Consider the following 22,400-nt stretch of genomic DNA (forward strand, 5'->3'; position numbering starts at 1 on the left):
CCCTCACAAACGCAGCCAGGCACATCATGCTCCAACTCTGTGTGCTTAGCATTTGAAGGGTCCACACTGGATTGTTGTTAATGGGTGATTGGAAGAGATGGACATCGGAGCTGTGGAAAACATTCAGCACAAAATGATGTCCTGTTAGTCTGTTAGGAATTTACAGCGAGAGTCCGGTCTGGAACACAGCGAGCAGATGCCACTCTTAATTTTTTTCAAATTTAAAACTAGAAATCCTTCCAGTTTTGAGGTTTCAGCCATTTCAAACTCACTAATGCTTTGAGAGTGTACTATATTTTTCATACTGAAACAAACTCTCCGGCAGTTTGGTCAAGTATCTTCGTGACGACTTTGCAAGCAAAATTAAAAAAGGTCTGAAATGATCCCTCTTTCCTGGAAAGTCCCCCCTGTTCATCTGTATATTCCCTTGAAGAAATGTCACCCAGCAGATGAAATGCTAACCAGATGTTAAGCTGCCATTGGCAGAGGGTGTCCTTTAACTCATAATGGCTCAATATATCGCACAAGCTACAGCGGTGCAGCTCACGTGTGTCTCAGCTGTATTTGCTTTAAACTCTCCCGGCGAAGGCAAAGCTATCTCTGCTGATTGTATAAGTCACTTGTTTCCGTAAGAGGATGGAAAAATATCACGTTCATGCTAGAAAAACAACCATGACATTCCAAAGGAGAGACAAGGCTATAACAGTATATATTTGTGATTATCATACCTGTCTGTAATTTGTAGAAAATTGCTAATAATCGAAACATGTCTTGTGTTTACTTTTGTAATTGGATAACATGCTGTCGCTGGATCGATGTGAAAAAAAGTGAAAGTAGAAATATTTGGTTACATTAAAAAACTCACAATAACATACAGAACAAATATTTTATGAATCTAAGGAAGTGATACATCAGTTCGGTGCTTAAGCCACATAAAAAGTCCTCTTGCACTGTAAAAACACTCATGTCTACTTTTCCAACATCACAGTCAAGTACTATGCTATACTATATTTACGTTTCAGTTTCAGGTAAACAGGCAAATGAAATGCTACAAATCGCAGACAATGTGTCCTGTTTTCATCCATAAATGACCAAACACTTTTGTGTATTTACATTACATACAGAGGTATTGATAAGACAATAAGAAATGCAGTGTTTTTATATTTTCGTAAACGGGATAGTTTCCACTGTGAACGGCACTGAGCCAGCAGGCTGTCCTTGAGCACAATAACCAAGTATAAATAGGGCACCTCAGAAAGGTCTTCTTATCACAGGAAAATGAAGTAAAATCTGTTATATTTCCTTGTATATAAATGCCAGACTGTCTAGAGACCATTTGAAATTAAACTCAATATATAATTAAAGATATTGAAAATATTTTTTTATTAATAATTATATACTGTATGTATGTATCTTTAATATTTTCCTAAAATAATCCCTGTTCTATTCTAGCCAGTCCCTCCAGGTACAAAGGACTATAAGTGAGATGAAGTCGGGCTCATATTTCAGTGAGACTTGATATTCTCCAACAACTGGAACTGTAAAATCATCACAGCCGAAATTGTGAAAACAGCTGAACTTGGCCTGAAAACTGAAGCAGATACAGAATACTGGAGCTTTCTGTTAAATATCCAAACAGATCTGTCCACAAACACTTCAAGGCCTCTCCTCTCCCACCTGAACCTGTCTTGGTTTGCTACCTCAAACTGGTGTTTGGCTCACGTGTTCAGGCTCTGGCTCTCTTCAGGGCTTGTCTGCTGGCAGACTGCTTGGTGATAGGTATGTCCAGAGCACTTCTTCAGATGGATGGGCACCTCTTCCTGGCCGCCGCTTCCACCCTTCCTAACCTTATCCTTGTCTCTACGGACCTGAGATGTCCCACTGCTGCCCTTTGACGAGACTGTCTGGCCTCTGAACAGCTGTGCTCGCTGCTGACAAAGGCCCACCTTACTGAGGAGGATGAATACGTCCCCCCTGAAGGCTTTAGTGAAGATGGCGTAGAGGAACGGGTTGGCACAGGAATTGAGCGGGTAGAAGAGCACCAATAAAATCTTGGAGTTGGAGACAGTGATGAGCGGCCGGTCCAGCACGGCCGACATAGCGTAGAAGGAGATAGGCGCCATACACAAGAAGTCAGTAAAGATGAGGACAGCCATGCGTTTGGCGATGTTGGTATCCTTGGATCCAGAGCGGTAGTGAGGGTTGTGCACTGCGCAGTAGATCTTGAAGTAGCAAGCACAGATAACAAGAAAGGCCAGGATGTTGAGGACCAGCACTGACAAGATGTAGACCTGAGACACTGTGGACTGGGTGTCCATTGGGAGACAGATGCTGACCTTCTGGTAACTGCTCACCCCAACCAGTGGGAGCAGGGCCAGGAGCAGGCATAAGATCCAGCCGCCTAGCATCACGGCAGCCGCATGGTGCAGATGCAGCTTACGATCCAGCCGCATAGCAAAGGTGATAGCATACCACCTCTCCAGAGTGATCACCGTCAAGGTGTAGACTGACAGCTCGCTCGCAAAGACCGTAAAAAACCCTGCAAGTCCACAGCCAGGGCCCGTCTGCCAGTCTATAGCGTGGTTGAAGTACTCGGCTCGTGTGTGGAGGTCTACAGAGGCGATGAGCAGCAGATAAATCCCCATGCACAGATCTGCAAAGGCCAGGTGACACATAAGGAAGCGGGAGACTGAGAGCTTGTAGTGGCTGGTGAGAAGCACCAGGAGCACCACCACATTTCCCAGAACAGCCAGCAGACTCACAAACCACACAGACACTCGCAGGAAGCCAAAACCCATTATGTCCTCACAAGGATTGAACTCATCGGGCACTGGCGCACACTCCACCTCCTCTCCCTCCTCACACACCACATAATCGTAACGACTGTCAAAGTCTTGGCTGGTGTCCTCCTGGGGGTTCTTGAGGGTCTCTCCGAAACCCACATCCTCATCTGGCTGGCCCCCAAAGTAGGCGTGGTAGTGGAGGCTGCCATGAAAGTCACCTCTCCTCCAGTCTTGCTGGGACTCTCTGTGGCCTCCGTCATTTGGCTCCTGGTCTGGGATTGCTTCCACCACACTGTCCCCTTGGAGGGAAGGCATGCGGAGGGGCCCCACGGAGCGCTTGTGATGCTGGTCGTAGAAAGCAGTCAGGTTACAGATGATGTACTCCAAAAAGCTGAAAAACACAGGTCCTAAATTAGACAAAACAAACACCTGGCTTTAATCCACAAGAGCACTAAGTGTCAAATCACATCAAATCATTTATGTATCCAGTTGAGGAAAAGTGAGTCCTGTTTTGAGAGTCATTATTAGTCTTGCTCAACCTTCTTCCTACAATAACAGCAATGAGTGACACTAATTATGGCAGCACTGTAAGAAGTTATAGGTAAACACGTCAGAGAGTTGATTCAATCCCTGCCAAAATCCACACCATGCAAGTGCAGCTGCCCCACTCACTGTGGTAGATCATCCAAATAAACGAATAACGCAGACTACAAGAGCATTCTATTGGACGCTGTTTGTCTTTTATACAATATGGACACACTTCTTGAGACTCCAATTGACTTTTCTGACTTCTCATAGGTACGTTCAACGAATACAATATGAAGAATTGACGAAAGCTCACCCTCGTTTCTTTTTGAGGTTTTTGAAGCCGCAGCAGTGGCTGGGGTAGGTGAGGTTGGCAGTGGTGAGGTGCTTGAAGGTTTTGATGGCCGGCAGTTTTTTGAGGGCCCAGGCATCGCGTGCCTTCAGCTCCCGGAGAGAATCCATACCTGTGGTCGGCAGGGAGGTGATCCCTGTTAGCGACACGTCTCTTTAAGACAGAAAGGGAATGAAAGAATTTAAGACGATGGATTAGATGCATTAACATATACTTTTGTTTTTGACTCTAATAATGGGTTAGGGTTAGGTGGTGATGACAGGAGAGTGGAGGTGACGTGGACAGTGGCAGATCTAAGATTTTTCTAAATCAGGGGCCTATGGACACAACACACAGAGCTGAATAAAGCAATTTCACTTATTTCATTGTGCATTTCATTATAATATGTACACATATTCATACACAAGATCACAATCTTTCAAAATTCAGCCAATGAAGTGTTGTGAAGAGAACAGGGGCACTTCAGGGCCAATCAGATTTCAGCTGGGGCCAAAGCCCCTGTGGCCCAGTGGAGTTACCTCCAATGCATGGGCTCAATAATTCGTGGCTACGTCCTAGCCGGATTTGTGACCTTAGCACTCTGTACGTTACTCCTTTCCTAAGGTTGCGTCTTTAAAGGTATTTTTGTGATTTCACAGATGTATGCTTTCTGCCTTGAATGATAAAATGTTTGCCTGGATCAAAACCAAAATTAAATCCAATATTTCCACAGAGTGCGCCGTGCTGCTCTTCTTCTCTTCTTCTTCGCTGGAACCTACGTTTATTCTGCTGCACAGGCCGAGGCAGTGATCCATGTAGTCTGTGGAAATATTAGATTTAAACGCTGGTTTTGCCCCTGGCAAACATCTTTTCGGACAAACAGAAGACATCTGTGGGATCATAAGAATACGTTAAAATCTTTTGACTTTCCGCCTGAGGTTTATGTAGGGAATGTTATGTGACCGGATCACGGAGTGATGTATGGAGTGCTGAGGTCACAAATGCATGCCCCCATCCTGTAAGAATGCACTGGATGCGAATAAATAATACTGAGTACTATACTTTCATCTGACTCACTGAAGAACAACAAACAGTCCCCACCCAGTATTTTTCAAGACTCCATAACAAACACGCTATCGGCAAATCTACAGAGGAGCTGGACATGCTAAGACCAGAGAGCTCATGGACGGTTTAAACAACACCCTCCATCTGTTTTCTAGAGTGAGGTCCTCACTCCTTCATCCTCTTTAAACTATTACATGTGGTATTTCTTGCGCTTGGCCGTCATGCTAAAGCGAGCTCAATCTCATCGGGACAAAGACATGCAGGGGATTGACAATCTCACCAACATCCTGTGTGATCCCATTATCAGGACATTTCTCTGTCGAGCTGGACACTCCCCCTTTCCAGGGGCCAAGTAGAGGCCAAGTTCTCTTTTGTTTTCTTTAGTTCCCGAGCCCATTCAACTTCTAGGTCATTATATCTTCTGATTAATTTGATTAAATACAAGAAACACAAGCCAAACAATTCCATATTTGCTAAGAGCTCAATTCTTTTTTAGACCTATTTGCTCTCCTCTCTTCTCTTTCCTCTGCTCCTTTTTCCTCTCATGGGGCACATTGTGTAAGGCAGGGTCTATGAGTGTCCGTCTGATTTTGTCATTCCCAGATGTTTAGCTCATGACCTCATGGAGGTGACCTCACTCAGGACATGTTCCTCAGTGGAACAGAGGAAGAAGACCTGCACACGAACCCCATTTACCTACCTAGACACGTAATGGCTAGATCAGAGCAATAACAGCAACTAGATAGCCGTGGTAAAGGATTTTGGCATGAAACACACTCAGCTTTAAAAATCTTGAGAACGGCAAAAAAGAAGACAGTATTAGAGAAGCGTCGGAAGTTTCTCCCTTGCAAGCGTTGCACACTATGCGTTTCATATTTCCTGGTCAAAGACACAGCTGTGTGGAGGAATGATTTTTACTCTTTGATGATATGCTATCCCATTTCGCAGACAGGTCTCATCCAGTCTGCACATAATGAATGAGGAAATTGTTGAAATCTAACTTGACATGGTGTGAATGATGAAATGACCAAACTAGGCCTATTATTTATTGATATACACGCTTTCAACATGGTTTGCTCCATGTAAAATTGAAATATCTAATTCAAACTGTCTGCACGGTAAATATGAAGCTACAGCCAGTTAGCTTAGCACAAAGACTTAACACATTATATCTCGTTTGTCTAATTCGTACAAAAATTTAATCTGATATTGATATTTCTTCTAACTCTAAGCAAAACAAGCAAATAAGCGAGTGTATTTCCCAAAATGTCAAACTATTCCTTTGAAGTGAGACCATGTACCAGGAGCCACTGTAATGTAAATTATGGTATCTCAGTAAATACTAAAACGTAGTGTAACAGTAGCGCAAATAGAGTTGTAATGTAGTAATGAGTGTACTGAATTGAGCATGGGCGTGTTTTATTGCTTATGAGTTCAACATTTCATTTGTAAGAGAATATACTGTACATGCTTTTATTTCTTTCAAAAGTTATATAGTTTTGTAAAGTAGGGTACAGCGCTCTAAGCGTGTAACCAAAACCATATTCAACCAAGATCCCATTTATCAGATGTATCAATTAATTTGCAATAGAAAGATAAAATCTGCAAACTATCACAAAACAACACATAAATGGATGTAACTGGGTTTAAAACACTGTGGCTCACATGTGGGAGATGATTAAGTTCAAGATTTAAAGGTACTGTATGTATGTACTGTGCTGTTCTGTAACAGCGCTGATAAGAGCGGCTCCCTTCAGGTACTTACAGAAGCATGGGGCCACTGATAGTGCCCGCAAAAGCCCTTTCATCCATCTTGGTAAGATACTTATTCCGGTGAAGGTCGCTGCACAGGAAAGCACAAATTTCAAGTTTATTAAGAGAAAAGATATCCCTCACGTTTCAATCAGACTGACAGAGGCGAGGCTCATGGCATAATATTTTCCCAAGCCTCATCACTGCACATTTCTGTTTATTTTCTCTCATTTCAGGGGTGACACATGACAGAAAAAGGGTCTCACTCACATTGTTGATTCATTTATACAGTATAAGATGTGATGGCGCACTCCTTAAACACACTGCACCCTCGCTACACAACTCCCTGAATCCCTTAAATCTAATAAGAATAATAGGCCTGTGAGGGGTGTGTTTGTCTTGGTCTGGCTTTGCTGGGATCAGTTCTCCCCTCAGAGCAGATCAGGCGCCAACACAAACACCCATGTGCGAAGACTCACTAGTTACTAACCAATGGCTTAATTAGGCTCTTATAAGGACCTGGGATGTGTGTAGGTGTTGAAAAAAGAGGAGAGGGGTCTTAAATTAATATCATAAATACCTCATATCCTGAATATGCAGGATTCTGGTCCAGGGGGTGACAAGAAGAAAGAAAACATGTTGCGACAAAAGAGGAAAAGGAAGCAATGCCTACCCATTCTCTCGTAATTTCTCCAACTGAGGCTATTGAATATACAAGTGTGAAATTGATTTTGATTGAAGTCTGACACAGATCTAGGGTCCAGTGTCACTGAGTGTATGGGAGAAGGGAACGCTTAATGCAGACTTCCTGATACCCTCTTTTGGAAGCACATTTTCCCATGAGAACTCCAGCTTACTAATCAAGAGCTGGGCTTAGGCCCTTTTTGAGTACATATGAGAAGGCCTGTGGAGACCCAACTGTGATCCCGCTGCTTTTGTAGTCCAATTTTGGGTAAGGAAATACACATGCCAGATGTCAGAAATGATTTAATCCAGGCAAAATACTGAGCAACCACATTTCTTGACAAATATAAGACCTCTAACTCGACAGATTTTGGTGTCCCAGTGATAGATCTTGTGACATAAAAAAACAAACAAATGTGACTGAAGAATTTAATTTTATAAAAATGCTGTTAAAATTGTGAACGCTTATCAAGTGAATAATAAATAATCCTTGAACCTAATACACTAGTAACAACACTATAACCCTGCTCTGATTATTCATTGTGATAGTGTGTCAAATAGTTGATGTGGAACTTTCATTTTGTGTTGATTTTGGCGCCCCCAGTGGACAAAAGCGAAAGTGTTTCACGGTATGAAAACTGCATTTCCCATGAGCACCACATCCTCGTGTCCTAAATATCTTTAGGGAATGTTTGCTGGAAGTTAGATGATAAGATTGACACAATTGATACCACTCTTTTCTCCTTATCTCTGTATGATAAATGAAACTACAGCCTGCAGGTGGTTAGCTTAGCTTGACGTTAGCATAAAGATTGGAAACAGAGGGAGACAGCGGAAATAGTCACATGCACATAACCTACGGTAAAACAACAATATGGTTTTTGTACAGATTAAATAAGATATGATGTGTTAATAAGTCAGATTTAGAGGTGCTGAAAAGTGAATTTTGTTACTTTGGACAGAGCAAAGCAAGCTGTTTACCACTCTTTCCAGTCTTTATGCTAGGCTAAGCAAAACGGTTACTGGCTGTAGCTTCTTCTTTACCATTCAGACATTTCTCAAAAGGTCAAACTATTCCTAAAATTAAACAGGGTGTTTCAGGAGTTCACATAACATAAAATACCTACACTTGATCTAGCTTTGTCCCATTGAAGGCATGATGTTGGATTTCTCTGAAGCCATTTCCATACAGCATCCTGGAAGAAAAGACGCTTATATAGTAACATCAAGAAAATAGCACTGACCAGAATTTGTCTCTTTAGGTTTAATAACCAATCTACTGAATGAAAATATTTTTCAAGTGTTGATGCTTCATGCGTTTCTGCGCAGCAGTGACAGAGATAAGTAGGACCTACTTATTTCACTTTCTATGGTGAGGTTTTATCTATCTGTGCAATTTTGCGGTTTTTAGCCCAATATTTACTGCAACACGCTGTTTTGTGGATTAAAATTGCAATCCCTCTTCGCTCTGTCCCAGACCTAACCGCATACACGTGATTGCCTGTTGTGTATGAGTGTCTGTGTACTGGTTTTTGCTATCTTTGTGAGATTTAAGTGAGTTCAGAGTGAGGACATGTTTTTAAAGTGAGGTCATTTTGGCCAATCCCCACTTCTTCTAGTGGCTATTTTAGGGTTTGGATTGGATTATGGGATAAAGGACAATACTGGCTTCATAGCACTAACTATGTATTTACTACAGTTTCTATCTAGTTCACAGTTCCCTCATGCATTTTGTATGAAAGTTTACGATACAAATACAGAAGTTACATTAGGTGTGTTTATTTTTTTGTACAGTACATGTATGTGCGTATCTGCATGTGTGCATGCATGTGGTTGCTCCTGCAGATATCTTACACTGTCAGCACTTCGCTGGTGATGCCACGGAAGGAGTTGGCCGGGATCTCAGTGATGTAAGGATGATCAACAATTTCCCTGCAAAGTTAGACGCCGAACAGAGAGGAAATGAAGTGGTGTTGCAAATAAATACCTTTCAGTGGAAAGCGGCAGAGGGAGAAATGTGGCTCAGTGGTAAAATTAAAGTAGATAGAGTTGAGAGGGTGATGACACAAAGATGTGAAGATGTGCGTATAGATGTGGCTCATTTCATGCAGAAGGTTACACATGGAAAGGCACATGCTTATTGACTCAAAAGCAAAGATGCACACACCAACACTGTTTATTTAACATTTTGTATGTCAATAACACACAATCAAATGTACGAAGGGAAGCAGTCTTGTTAGTGGTAGTATTTTCTCACAATTGAGACCACATACGTCCATAATCCCTACAAAAACGTTGCTACTTCCCCTTCCTTCTTTACATGGCATACAAAGGAGTGATTTTCCTTATTGCCTTTTTCACTCTTTATTCGTTGTGACATTGCAAAACTTATGAAAACCTCAAAGCTCTCTTTGCAGTGGAGGAACACATCCATCTTTCTGTTCCTTAAACAGTATGAAATACAGAGCATGAAAAAGCTAATAATGGCTAATCATCCTGCTGACAGTCTTGTTGGTTTTATGAGCGTAAAGGCTCTGAATTAATGCGGCAGTGAATTGCTGACGTTAAAATGCCACACGTAGCAGTTTTAGCAGGCATAAATATAAATAGTGTGCTCGGTTTAAAAGTTGTAAAGTTAAAGAAACTTACAGTATGACGTTCATGTCATTAGAGTGGATGTTGCTCAAGTCAGGGAAGAAAGTGAGGCCGGTGTTGAAAATTCCCCTGAATAGCAAGAAGTTAGAATTAGTCAGAACATACAGTAGACAAAGCAAAGCTTCTTTAAAGATGTGGTGAAAAATTTTATATTTTTTATTATTAATCCTCTGTGGGATCATATCAGACACCAGTGTAATGGAAAAGTATAGTGGGCACTGCTGTTAAAAAACATCCTAAAGATCTGAGTTAAGTAGACAATATGATTTAATAATAACTAGCCTAATTCATTTACTGGCATATTTATTTGTGACACCAAACATCTTTAATTCTCAGGTCAAATACGCTGAATTTTTTCTAAAATGATCAGAGTGTGCAGTCACTTTTCTGAAATCGGCCTGTACCATTAAACTCAAACGAAGAATGACTCATTCTTGCCCATACTGATACATACAACGCTATTAATAGATCACAATGTCTAAATTATTGCCAGACTTAAGCATTTTAAATATGCACCTCTCTTCTTTTTGGATTACCATAATGTTGTCAATATGTGGTATTCAATTACAAGAATGGTATGAGTTTAAAGCAATGAAAAATACTCACAGGTATTTGAGGTTTGTGAGATTTTTAAAGGCTTCTGGGTCAATGTAGGTCAGACTTTTTGCATTACGTATCTCTCTGAAAGAGCAGACAAGACAAAAATTCACATAGGTCAGAGCATGAGTAAAGGACAGAAGTGTGTGTGGTGGCCACTATGACATTATTTGGACACACATTAAGAAACGCACACTGCGCCGTCTTCAGACTTGCTGACAGAACAGGACAAGGTGCGTGCCAGTGAGCGAGAGAAGGGAAACTCGGTGCAGACAGCCAGGGCCGGAAGTAGAGTCCAATTAGTGTTTCATTAGTGTGTTTACTCTGGTCCGCCCTGGGCTGGACTAAACACCTCTCTCTGCTGTCTGAAGCCATGTGGTGCTCTGGAACGTGGGTCCTGGCTCTTCTTCACACACCTGGGAAACCACACTCCAGTCCAGCAGACCAGACAGACGTGATCGGGTCAGTGGGAGTCTCTGAGTGGGAGAGGTTCATCTTCCCAGTGCTGGTTGTTTAAAGACTAGAGCTACGCTGAAACATCGGAGGACAGTTTTATCAGCTCATGTAATAATTACATAGTCTGTCAAGTACACTACAAAGCTCCTGAGTGGCAGCGTCTGAGGTGAGGGGTTTGAATCTCTTGTCATAACTCTTTGAACTCCAGAAGGTCAGTCAATCAGTGCGGTTGGGGATTTGATTTCCTTTTCCTTGGATTTTCTATTGACGATGTTGGTGTTTCTGTGGGTGCTGGGTGGTCTTTTCTTTCTTCAGCCATGGTGACTTTGGCTGGTCATGTTAACTAAGCAATCTGAAAAGGTTTGCGCCCCTGAATGCGGCCTTTCTAAAAAGTAGAATCAGGTTCGTGTAGCCAAGGTAAACCGTACCATCATCACAAAGGAAAACGAGAGAATCAGTTGTTATTACATCCCAAAGGAAGACAAAATGTGAAAACTGTGAAAGAAAAGTGACTGTTTCGGTTATAAGACCATTACATTGTGCTGATGATGCTTTTATGACTGAAACATTGACTTTGATTTTACATTTTTCCCCATATGGTCACAGTTAAGATATTAATTAAATGTATCTTTTTGCATATGAAGAGCCTCTTCTAGTTTTTGGTCCATGCGTGGGACTTTTTTCTACGTTGCTACATCATTTCTACATGATATCTATGTTGTCATGTTAAAGCAGCATTAATGGATTGTTTGGCCACTTGGGGGCAGCGGAACAATCTGTAAACACAACAGTGATATATTATCACCTTCTAAAGATGTTAAGGTGAATGTGTTAGCAAACTGTTTCCTATTTAGTCATCCAGCAATGAGTAACACTCACATTCATTTGGAGTCGTGTTTCTGGCTACCAGGCAAATGTAAGTCTCTCTCCTTTTAGCTCTGTTTTGGTCTCCACCTGAGGAAAATCTGTCTCTTTGGCTGCTAAATGCTTCACTATGTTAACCAGCTAGTGGTGGAGGTAGCATACAGTGCCTTTAGCCAAGGGTTTTTTTTTTTTTGCTGAAAACAGCTGCCTTATGTGGCTGGAAATGAGGTTTATGACAACGGTGAGCTTGCACCAAACAGTTAAGTTGCGGACCCTAAAACCAAAACAATCAGCTTAAAGATGCTATAAAGTTCCATAGAGCTGAAGGAAACTGCAGTCGAGTCGGCTAATTATTTGTCCCTACAAGGGACTCCTTTTTGCATTTACAATAGTTTGACCCATAGTTAATATAAAAATACTGATCGTTGCAGCGTTAGATAAATCGATAATCGTTGCAGATAAAATACATACTTTCCTTTGTGCCAGAGGTTTTTTCCCACAAATGACTGAGAATGTAGAAGCTTTCATAAACTGTGTATACGTATAGATTGATCATTAATGCAATAATCATTTGCCAATAGATTACCAAAACTGAGATTAATCCGTATAAAAAAAACTGTCCATTTTTGCTTCCCAGTAAGAATTCTTGAAATTGGTGGTTTCACTTGATGGTGGCATGGCACAAACTTCACCCAGCCCCCTCTGAAATCTCAGCTCCGACTGCAGTCCTGGATCCACAGCTGCTGTCGGCCTCAAGCAGCCAACAGGAAGCAGAGCATTAATTTGTGTCTGACCCTGAAGGAAACCTGAGAGAGATGCTATTATCTGATGTATGGCACCACACCACACCAATCAGTGGCAAATAGGCCCCGGAGATCCAAAATACACCACCAGAACACAGATACAACCCTCAGCTAGCGGGTTGAATTATTGTTTCTGTCTGCATTTTGATGTCTGGAATTCGGCAGCTATAAGACTAAAAGGAAGGATAATTAAGACAAAAGTGACAGCCAAATGATACGTGCACGTGCATCAAGTCATGTCAAATTAATTTCTGTGGCTGTTAATTATAGTTATTGTCTCAAACTGCTACACATTTTATACAGTAATTGAAGAGTGGAAACAAATTGCGCACACACAAACTGCTGTGCTACAAGATGCTGTAACTTGGAACAAATCATTCACATAGGCAGTAATATATGAAGTGCTAGGAGGTGTACTGCTGGAAAGTGTGTGGTCCACCCGGAGACTCAGCCATAAATCTCTATCCCATAATTGAGAATAGAGTGCACCTTGCTAGACTTTTTTCCCTCAAGAGCTGCTTCAACAAGAGCTGGAGCATGAAGACGCCGTGGAGAGGAGCCAAACAACTGTTGTTCGGCCTCGCTGCTGTAACAAGCTTATTTCTGACTGTCTGTTTGGACCAGGCTCAGTAATAATGGTCTAGATTATAAATTATTTCATCAGATTGAATTGTTTCTCATCTAATTTGCATGTAATCCCACAACAGGGTAAGTGAGTGCTGTATTCCAGTGAGGCAAAACCGCTCTGTACCACTCTGATGAGGGGCAGTAAATGGTGTGCAGGAGAGAAATAAGCTTCTGATGTTTTTCTTCCTCGCTTCCATTTGCTCCCGGCAAGCTTCAAAATTAAGCATTTTTCTCTCCAGAGAGCAAAAGGAACAGCTTAATCAATAGAGATCAATAAAGAAGCGTGCCCTTTTCCTTTAGTTACTCACATGTGGGTGATTTTCCTCAGGCTGCAGAACGAGTGCCTCTCCAGCCTCTGAAGCGTCACGTCCACCGATATATATCTAAAGAAATACACAAAGTTTATACCAAATCTAACGTACAAATTGCCTTTGTAATAGCAAAATAATGACATTGTTTTTTAACCACAACTTGTAAGAATGAAGGTACTGTACCAGAGTGTAAGACCTGTTTTCATAAATGAGTTTGAATGATCCTAAAGCCTGCAACCCTTTCCTGAATGTATCAGTCCACCTTGTCTAAAGCCTCCAAAGTCACGGGTAATTTTACAGGTATGCACCTCACATATACATTACCCAGTCATCAGTCACTCTGCCCCCATTTGTTATTACTTGGTAACAAGTATGCTCTTTAAATAAACCAAGAATTTAGCACTCGATCAACCTTAAAAATAACGTACTTACTAGAAAGAAACACACAACATATAGTCTATGTACTTATAATGTTTATAGGCACTTAATAAAACACACCTCAGTGTTCACAAACTAATAAAAGAGCTTGTAATCGAGAATCTGACTGACATTTTGTTGGTTTTCTGTCATGAAGTCTATCATTTTATGTGGATAAGGAACAGAGAGTTAATGCCAACACTCGTGGCTGGCTCACAGAATAAAACTTCTCATCCACCTCTGTCTCCCTTCATGCATGACTTGGATGCAGACGTCAGGCTCAGCGGCTGGGGATCAAGGCTCAAGTGTATATTTTACCTCTACACAAAGACTCCACCTCAACTGGGAGTCTAAAATCACGGCGCACCAAAAAAAAAAGAGCTCTGCTGGAATACCTAGCCAATGTCCAAGCCCCGCTGCGGTTGAAGGACCAACATTCCTATTGAAGGAACGCATTCACGCTTCCAGCTGTGATTAGGAGCCAGCGGTGATACTAAACAGAGAGCATATCATCTGCTTGGGTGGGAGACAAAAAGGAAAGAGGTGGGCAGCTTGGAACTGGGATAGGTTCCCACTTTTTAAGCTAAGGAGTTGAAAGACAACAGGTGGATGAGAGCAACTGTGAAGGGTTTGTGTTTGAATACCAGCATACGAGCCTTGAATGGAACAAGCCCGCCGAATAAATTGCCACTCACATCCTTGATATGTTGACCATGTTGGCAAAGGCATCTGCTGGCATGGATGACAGACGGGTCTCAAAAAGCCATCTGGTTTAAAACATAAAGATGGACATTTTAGTTGTCACAAACACATTTTAATCTCAATGACTTCTATGACTTTTTGCCATTAAAAGAATTGCTAGATATTCTTGGAAATGCACTTCTTCGCTTTCTTGCAAAGAGTTAGATGAGAAGACCGATACCACTCTCGCATCTGTACGATAAATATGCCACCGGAGCTAGCAGGTGGTTAGCTTAGCTTAGCTTAGCTTAGCGTAAAGACTGGAAACACCTAGTCTGTCCAAAAGTAACAAGCAACAATCTGCCTACTAGCACCTCAATAATTGGCACTTTAAATCTTGTTTGTTTCATCTGACAAAAAAGAAAAGTGTGATAACGACATATAGTTTTACAGAGTAATGTGCCAAACTATTTCCTGGTCTGCTGGTTGCCTGGCAATTGCTCACATAACTCCTCATAAAATTACAAATTGTTTTTAAACTTCAGTTTTGGTACAGACTAAACTAATGAGATATTGTCTATGGTGACTTAGTGGTGCTTGTAGGTGGATTTTGTTACCTTTGAACAGAGCTAGGCTAGCTTTTTCCTCCTGTTTGAAGTCTTTATGCTAAGCTAGCTGACTCCTGGCTTTAGCTTCACATTTAACGCACAGATATGAGAGTCGTATCAATCTTCTCATCTAACTCTCACCAAGAAAGTCACAAAAAGCATTTCCCAAAATGTCAAACAATTTCTCAAATGAACAATGCTAAAAGCTCGCTCGTGGAAATGTTCTAGGTACAATGACAATAACATTCAATATGGCATTGTGGAAATGCTCAAGATTCTCTAGATCTAAAGTGGAGGAGAGAATGAGACAATGTGCAGGTAAGAGAGGAGAAAAGGGGAAAGACATAAATTTCAGAATCAGATGAAAGGTTTCTTTGAAGCAAATGGTGAAACAGACCCCCCCCCAATTCTAGGAACAATGGAAAAAACAAAGTCTTGGATCTGACTGGACCTGAGCTGGCAGCCAAATCAAACAATGTCTGGGTCTGCTTAGGACAATGTTTCAGAAAGTAAGGTTAAGACCTACGTGTGGGATAACCAGACCATAACGGACCTCCACATTGCTCAGGATAAATGAATACGCAATGTGAGTGTTACACTGTAAAACCAAGGGGTTAAGTTATGATTTAAGAAAATATTTAGAATATGATCTATACTCCTACATTTTACCCACAAGTCAAAGCTTTTAGCTTGCTGCAAGTTTTTGAGAAAACGGAAGAGAAATTGTTCAAAATCAGAAAATTCAAAGAATTTCAAAAAATACTTCAAAAAAAGAAATAGTTTGACATTTTACTCTCATGTCTGTATGATAAATATGAAGCTATGTCCAGGAGATGGTTAGCTTAGCTTAGCATAAAGGCTCACTAAGGATTTACCAAACAAGATAAGGTTTCTAATTAGTGAGCTGTAGAGGTGCCGGTAGGTGGATTTTGTTAACTTTGGACGGAGCCATGCTAGCTGTTGGCCCCTCTTTCCAGTCTTTGTGTGTTTGAAGCTAACCGGCTGCTGGCTGTGGATTCCTATTTAGCATACAGAAATGAGATTTTGATATTGATCTTCTCATCTAACTCGCAACAACAATTTCAAATAATGATAATAATAATCTCCCAAAATATCTAGCTTTTTCTTAAAGAGTATGTTGTGGGCACTTTTACCTCTACTTTGCCAGTGAAAATGTGTTATTTCTTTCCTGTGATCTTGCTGCAGATTTTGTTGTGGTGGATTTGGGAATCACAACATAATAATAGAGGAAAGCGATTAAGATGGTAGCCACATGTGTTGATGTCATGCTGTATTCCACGGCCACCCCGCAGTAGTATGCACAATGCGAGTGTGTTCCACTGCATCCTGTCTCAAGTGGCAACACAACAGCATTTGTGTCCATTTGGAAACAGGTATGAAAAGTGTCTCAGCCAAAGCCACCATCTTCAAGCACCTTTGGTTCATCAGGGGAACAATAGACTAATTCAGAGGCTGAGATCTGGCCCATGAGTCTGAATCACGCTCACATGGCGGGGGGGGGGGGGGGGGGGGGGCGTTAGTCAGCCAGTAGACACAGGAGCACAGCACCCTGCACACGCTTTGACAAACTCAAACAAACAGAGGGAAACAGAGCAGACCCTGACACCAAACACCCCCATCAGAACCGTGGTGTTTCGCCGCTGCGCTCAAACCCAAATAACCAGCATGCATTTTTCCCTCAGGACTGCGGGGAGAAGACCAGTGAGCCCATCTCGGAGTCTTAAGGAGAAAATTACTCTCCCCAATTTGTCATTTTGGGCAGAAACCCGCAAAAACAAACAGGTCAGGAATTGAGTTTGAAGTGGGGAGAAGCCACATAATTCATAATATTGTCAGCATTGGATTGACAACAAAGCTGTGTTTACTATGGGCTCTGTCACATTTTGATGTAATGGTCTGTGGACAGGGTCAGCTACACATTCTGCTGCACATTTCAACCTGCACTTTCTCCATTGTGATTCAGTGTAAGCTCCCATCATGTAGGAATGCTATCTCTATAAAAACCCTTAAGGTCTTCTCAGTCAGAATGCTTGGATATGCACCACAGTTACTTTTTAACTTTTCTGCTCTGATCTTGTTTGCTATGAGCGTAGGTGGTTAGGACAGGGGGTGGTGCATACTTTAAATAATTCTTATTCTAGGTTTTCTAGAAGATTACATTCCTATTTGTTTTCTCATAAATACGTGAGATAATTATAGCAGAATGTGAAGTAACAGTAACAATTTCCATTACACGATCCATCGGTACAAATGAATAGCTGGGAAACAGTCAGTATTTCCAGTAATCTCAGCTACGGCTCATGATGTTCAACGTCCCACTTCTTATTTTACAATTAATCCCAGTGCTCATCTGTTACCATTCAGGAAACAGCATCAGGATTTCACTCATCAGTCAGTTTTATTAGATGAGAGGTCGAGGGACAAGGAATATCACGAGTTATCACATGTTTAAACTCCAATCCAAAAGTTCTGAGGTTTTTGAAAGACTGGAACTGCTGTGTTTTTCCCTCCTTTCCCCTTGAAGTCTTTTTTTCCTCTTAATTATTCTCAAATGGAACTCTCTGGGTGTTTGAGAAATGTGCTGCAAAAGGTAAATATTGTATTTGAATGCATCGTCCAGACGCAGTTGGGAGTCACGCTACGCAGGCTTTTAAGCGTGTCTGTGCTTTCCTTTCCACCTCTCTGACTCCTAGTGACACATGGAGTAACCTCCACAAGAACACACACACACACACACACACACACACACACACACACACACACACACACACACAAAGAACTCCAAGCTCTGAGTATCCACATGTGCACACTCACTCACAGACGTCTGCTTTGCATTCACATTTTGTTTTGTGAATAGAACTTTTACACATTTTTCTTCACAAAATAATTTTTAACCAAAATCTTATGTTAATAACAGACTTAGTGTAGAAAGTTTCAATGTTTTTGCCCATGATGGAGCATTTTCAGAATGATTGTATTGATAAAGAAGGGTTTTGACAGCAGTTTGAGGGCACAAACCTCCACCAATGTAGGGAAAAAGCTTCAAAAGGAATATCTTTGGGTTTCTTTGCTTTCTGGCAGAGAGTTAGATGAGAAAATTGATGCCACTCTCATGACTGTACGCTAAATAGTAGTTATTGCTAGAGCCACCAGACAGCTCCATTAAGCTTAGCTTAGGGGAAACAGCTAGCCTGGCTCTGTCCAAAGGTAACACATTTTGGCTACCAGCACCTCTAAAGCTCACTAATTAACACGTAGGCAAATATCTCATTTGTTAAATCCTAAGTGTAAAAACAACATTTCGCCATTTCACAGTTGACCATGTCCCCATAATTTCAGTCTTTGTGCTAAACTAAGCTAACCCGCTGCTAGCTGTAGCTTCATATTTAACAGACAGTGTTAAGAGCAGTATCGATCTTCTCATGTAACTCAGAAAGCAGATAATATTTCCAAAAATGTTGAACTTTTCACATGCTATTTGACACGCTATCTTTAAACTCCAAAAATGTCCTAGACCTTTCATCGGCCGAATTCATGGAAATCTGTAACGAAGCCAGGCCTGGCAGGAGTCAGTAGGACTGGCCCGCACTGGCCTGACCAGGGCAGCAGGGTCATTCATTCCTCAGTGTGTGTACAACGAAATCCAACTTCCTCACGCCTCATCTGCTAGAACATCCCGCTCAATACAAAGTCTATTTCTGGCTTATTTGCCAGATATTTTTATCAGGAGGGGTGACAGTCCAGTGTTTGGTTGCATGCTTTCATGTCTCTCTATCCTCCTGGAGGGCTCTGGGTAAACTTTGGGCAGGAATGTGAGGAAATCGTAGGGGACATTGGGGCACGTGGACATGTGAATTGGAGCAGTGATCGGGAGATAATTTTATGTGATGGGTGCTGTTGGAGGCGATGCAAAGTGGTGTTTGGGATGGAGGGATGTTCCAATAAACTGTGAAAAGGAATGGAGATTATCATAACATAGTGCAGAGCCTTCTCCTTAGCCTAAATTATCATTAGTGAGCTCTACATCAGTGCTTTAGAGGACTTTGCATGCTAAAATACTCACAATGACAATGCTAACCCAGTGTTTTTAAGCAGGCATGGTGCTTACCATGTTCACCATCTTAGTTTAGAGTGTTAGCATGCTAACATTTGCTAAGTAGCACTAAACACAAAGTGCAGCTGAGGCTGATGCGAATAAACCAAAGTTTTGGACAAATTAAAATTTTGAAATGCCCGCTCAAACATGATTGGTCAATACTACTTGGACTACAAACAGACGACAAACGGAAACCAGAAGGCTTCCGATACCAAAATCTTGTCCCTTGCCTTCATATGCAGATATTTGTTCATAGAGATTAGGATGGCTATAAATGTCATCAGTAGACATTTGATTGATCAATTTGTGCAACACGTCACCAACTTTGATTCTTTTGGAAAAGTTTAAAGCATTGTTTTTTACTTGTACGATAACATCTGTAGTGACAGAGACAGTGCATTACTTAGTCATGTCCCACAAGTGTCAGCCCTCTCTCAACACTATGAGGTGTAATACACTGGGCACAAAACTGCAAAATTTATATTCATTGTAAATACATAAAAAAAAGTATATTCTAACTTCACTAAAAGTTCTGTTAATACAATGTAACAGTACCGTCTGATTTATGATTCAAGAATGCGGCTTTCAATGGAAATACCCTCTCTAACGCCTCCAGTTCTATGTTTCCACACATGCCACGGAGTCCCTCTGAAGGGCATGTGTTTCCATCACTCAAGGCCATGGCAAACTGGTCGCTCTCTATTGCATAATTTTCACCCTGTACTTAAGCAATTTAGGAAGTGCAAAAGCCCTGCTACATTTTTCAGAGATGACCCTGACATGTGACATCATGTCGGGTCCCAGGATCCTTGACAGATTCTTTGGGGTCTCAGATAACAAAAGGACAGATTGAACACAGATCAACTGTTGTTGTTTTTTATCTGTGTACAGTTCTGTAGGTTTAATTGGCCTGCTTACAGAGTCATAAACAAAATGTCCTCTTCTACATGGTTATTGTTTTGACAAGGTTTTTCTTATTTTTTATCTTGGATGTATCATCTATGTAGTAGGCTATAATAGAAAGAAGAGATACAACTTACAGTTTTTCTCCCCTTTATACTGTATATCACTGTAAATTGAATATCTTTGGATTTGGGGGTGTTTGTAGGACAAAACAAGCAATTTGATCTTGGGCTCGCAGAAATTGCAATAGGGATTTTTCACAATTTTCTGACATTTCATAGGCCAAGTAATTATTTGAAAAAAGAATCAACAGAAAATCAATAATGAAAATAATCATTAGCTGCCGCCCTATAGCTGGCAGTGATATTATACTGTTATAGCCTATTGCTCTTACTGGAAAGACTGTTTGTTCTTGGAAAGGGACGTGGGCGCAATGTGATTCCACTTCATTACAGTGTCTACAGTCTGATCTGGCAAATAAGATGAACCCATCATCTGAATAGTGTGCGTCAGTGTTAGCTTGGCTGTTAGTTAAGTAGCACCACTTCTAAAACCGAAGAGCAACAATAGGAAAGGAATCGGTATGTTTGTTGTTTTCTTAACATATCCCAAATCATCCAGGGCCATGAAATGTTTAAATACCCTGCAGCCTTCTGTGAAATCCTCTGAACTGGACATCTGTGTTCTGGGTTTCTGTCTCTCCCTCCATCTGCCCTCATATCTTAAATAGAGTAAATCTACAATGTCAAGACTTAGGGACAATTATTAATGTGTTGATATTAAGTGTTGTAGTGTAAATGTGTAATGATAATTAAACAGGTGAATGAAAAACCACAACTAAACCCCAACCAACCACAAATAAAGAGAAAATCAACTATGTATTTGGGAAATTTAGGTTGTCTTTATCACCTGTTCAGTTACCTGTAAGTGCTTTGTTGTGTAATATTTTTTATAATGATGGATTAGTGGTTCAATTGATCTTTTTAATTCATTAATTAATCATTACAGTCATTAAAACATATTTTTCCAATGATTAATTATTTATAAGTTTAGTCTTCCTTTAATATATTTCAACATTTCATACCAAATAAAAAATAAATCACACTAACAACTGGAACATAGCTGGTTAGTAATACTATAATAGACGAAAAGAATACCTTAAAATGGAATAACTAGGCTACTTAACATCACAGACAGCCTCAACGTCCCTGTGGGAACACTTTGAAGGAATATTCATGATATTATAATGATTTTTCCTCGGGGTTGAGAGCACTTTACATTCAAAATGCATGAAAAAAAAGCCCCAGCAGAATCGCTTTCACAGATGCGTTTTTGTGCGCCTAGGCTACTTACAGTGTCTCCGTGCTTGCTGGAAACCTGGGGAGAATATCAATGTCAAAGCAGGAGATTGTGTGAGTCTTCCACTCAGAGCACTCGCAGACAGCGGGGCAGGAGTCGGCCTCAGACACGGCGCTGATAGGGAGGGCGACGAGCGTAAACAACGCGCACGTTATCACCTGCATGCTGGACTGCTGCTCGGTTCAGAGTATCCCCACACTGTCCTTTTTTTCCCACCTGATAGTCCTCTTGATGTCCACAACAAATATCTATGTCAACTTAAGTAAGGCAATGATATTTGGTTCTGGTGTGTAATCCTCAGTGGAGTTGTCTTTACAGGGCCCCGGGAGTTTCTGTGAGGCTGTGAAGGTGGGGATGCTGCAGGACGGACAGCTGCAGCTCTGTGGTGGGTTTGGAGGTGGTCTTCAACTTGAGGGGAGGGTGGACTTCTGAGGCACTCTTGTGTTAGACTCTAGAAAAGTTTTTTTTCCCCCCCTTGACTCCAATATATTTCTATAAGTCTATTTTATGCCCAATATATAATTGATTTCTTGTCTGTACCTATTGTATGGTATTCTATTATTCTAGTCAATAAAATATACACTAGGCCTTCTATAGTCGGTTAACATTTCAATATATATGTTTATACTATCTAGTCTCTCCCATGACCAAATCTTATTTTTTTTCTTTCCCAGTTTTTCTTCTCTTTTCTTATTAACAGTTTCTTTTTTTCTCGTGTGACAAACACGTCTTTTCTTTTCTTTCTGTAACCGAAGAGCGGCAGCACTGGCGCAAACGCATACCTTTGGACAATGTAGTTCACAAACGGTACATTCCCACACTGCTCCACCGTGGGCAGCATACACTTCCCGGCGTCCTTTGG

At 41.2% G+C, this 22,400-nt stretch overlaps 1 protein-coding gene across 1 annotated transcript; it reads right to left on the reverse strand.

The window, feature by feature from the left end:
- Positions 1-1,718: 1,718 nt before the first annotated feature.
- Positions 1,719-21,702, reverse strand: tshr (thyroid stimulating hormone receptor). Its single transcript, XM_070925980.1, has 10 exons — positions 21,533-21,702; positions 14,566-14,637; positions 13,451-13,525; positions 10,402-10,476; positions 9,790-9,864; positions 8,995-9,072; positions 8,268-8,336; positions 6,470-6,547; positions 3,625-3,813; positions 1,719-3,174 (listed from the first exon to the last, which is right to left on the reverse strand). Exons 1-10 carry the CDS (start codon positions 21,700-21,702, stop codon positions 1,719-1,721), a joined length of 2,337 nt encoding a protein of 778 aa, XP_070782081.1.
- Between the last annotated feature and the right edge of the window lie 698 nt (positions 21,703-22,400).

The sequence above is a fragment of the Enoplosus armatus genome, chromosome 19, assembly GCF_043641665.1.
Source record: "Enoplosus armatus isolate fEnoArm2 chromosome 19, fEnoArm2.hap1, whole genome shotgun sequence".
NCBI lineage: Eukaryota > Metazoa > Chordata > Actinopteri > Centrarchiformes > Enoplosidae > Enoplosus > Enoplosus armatus.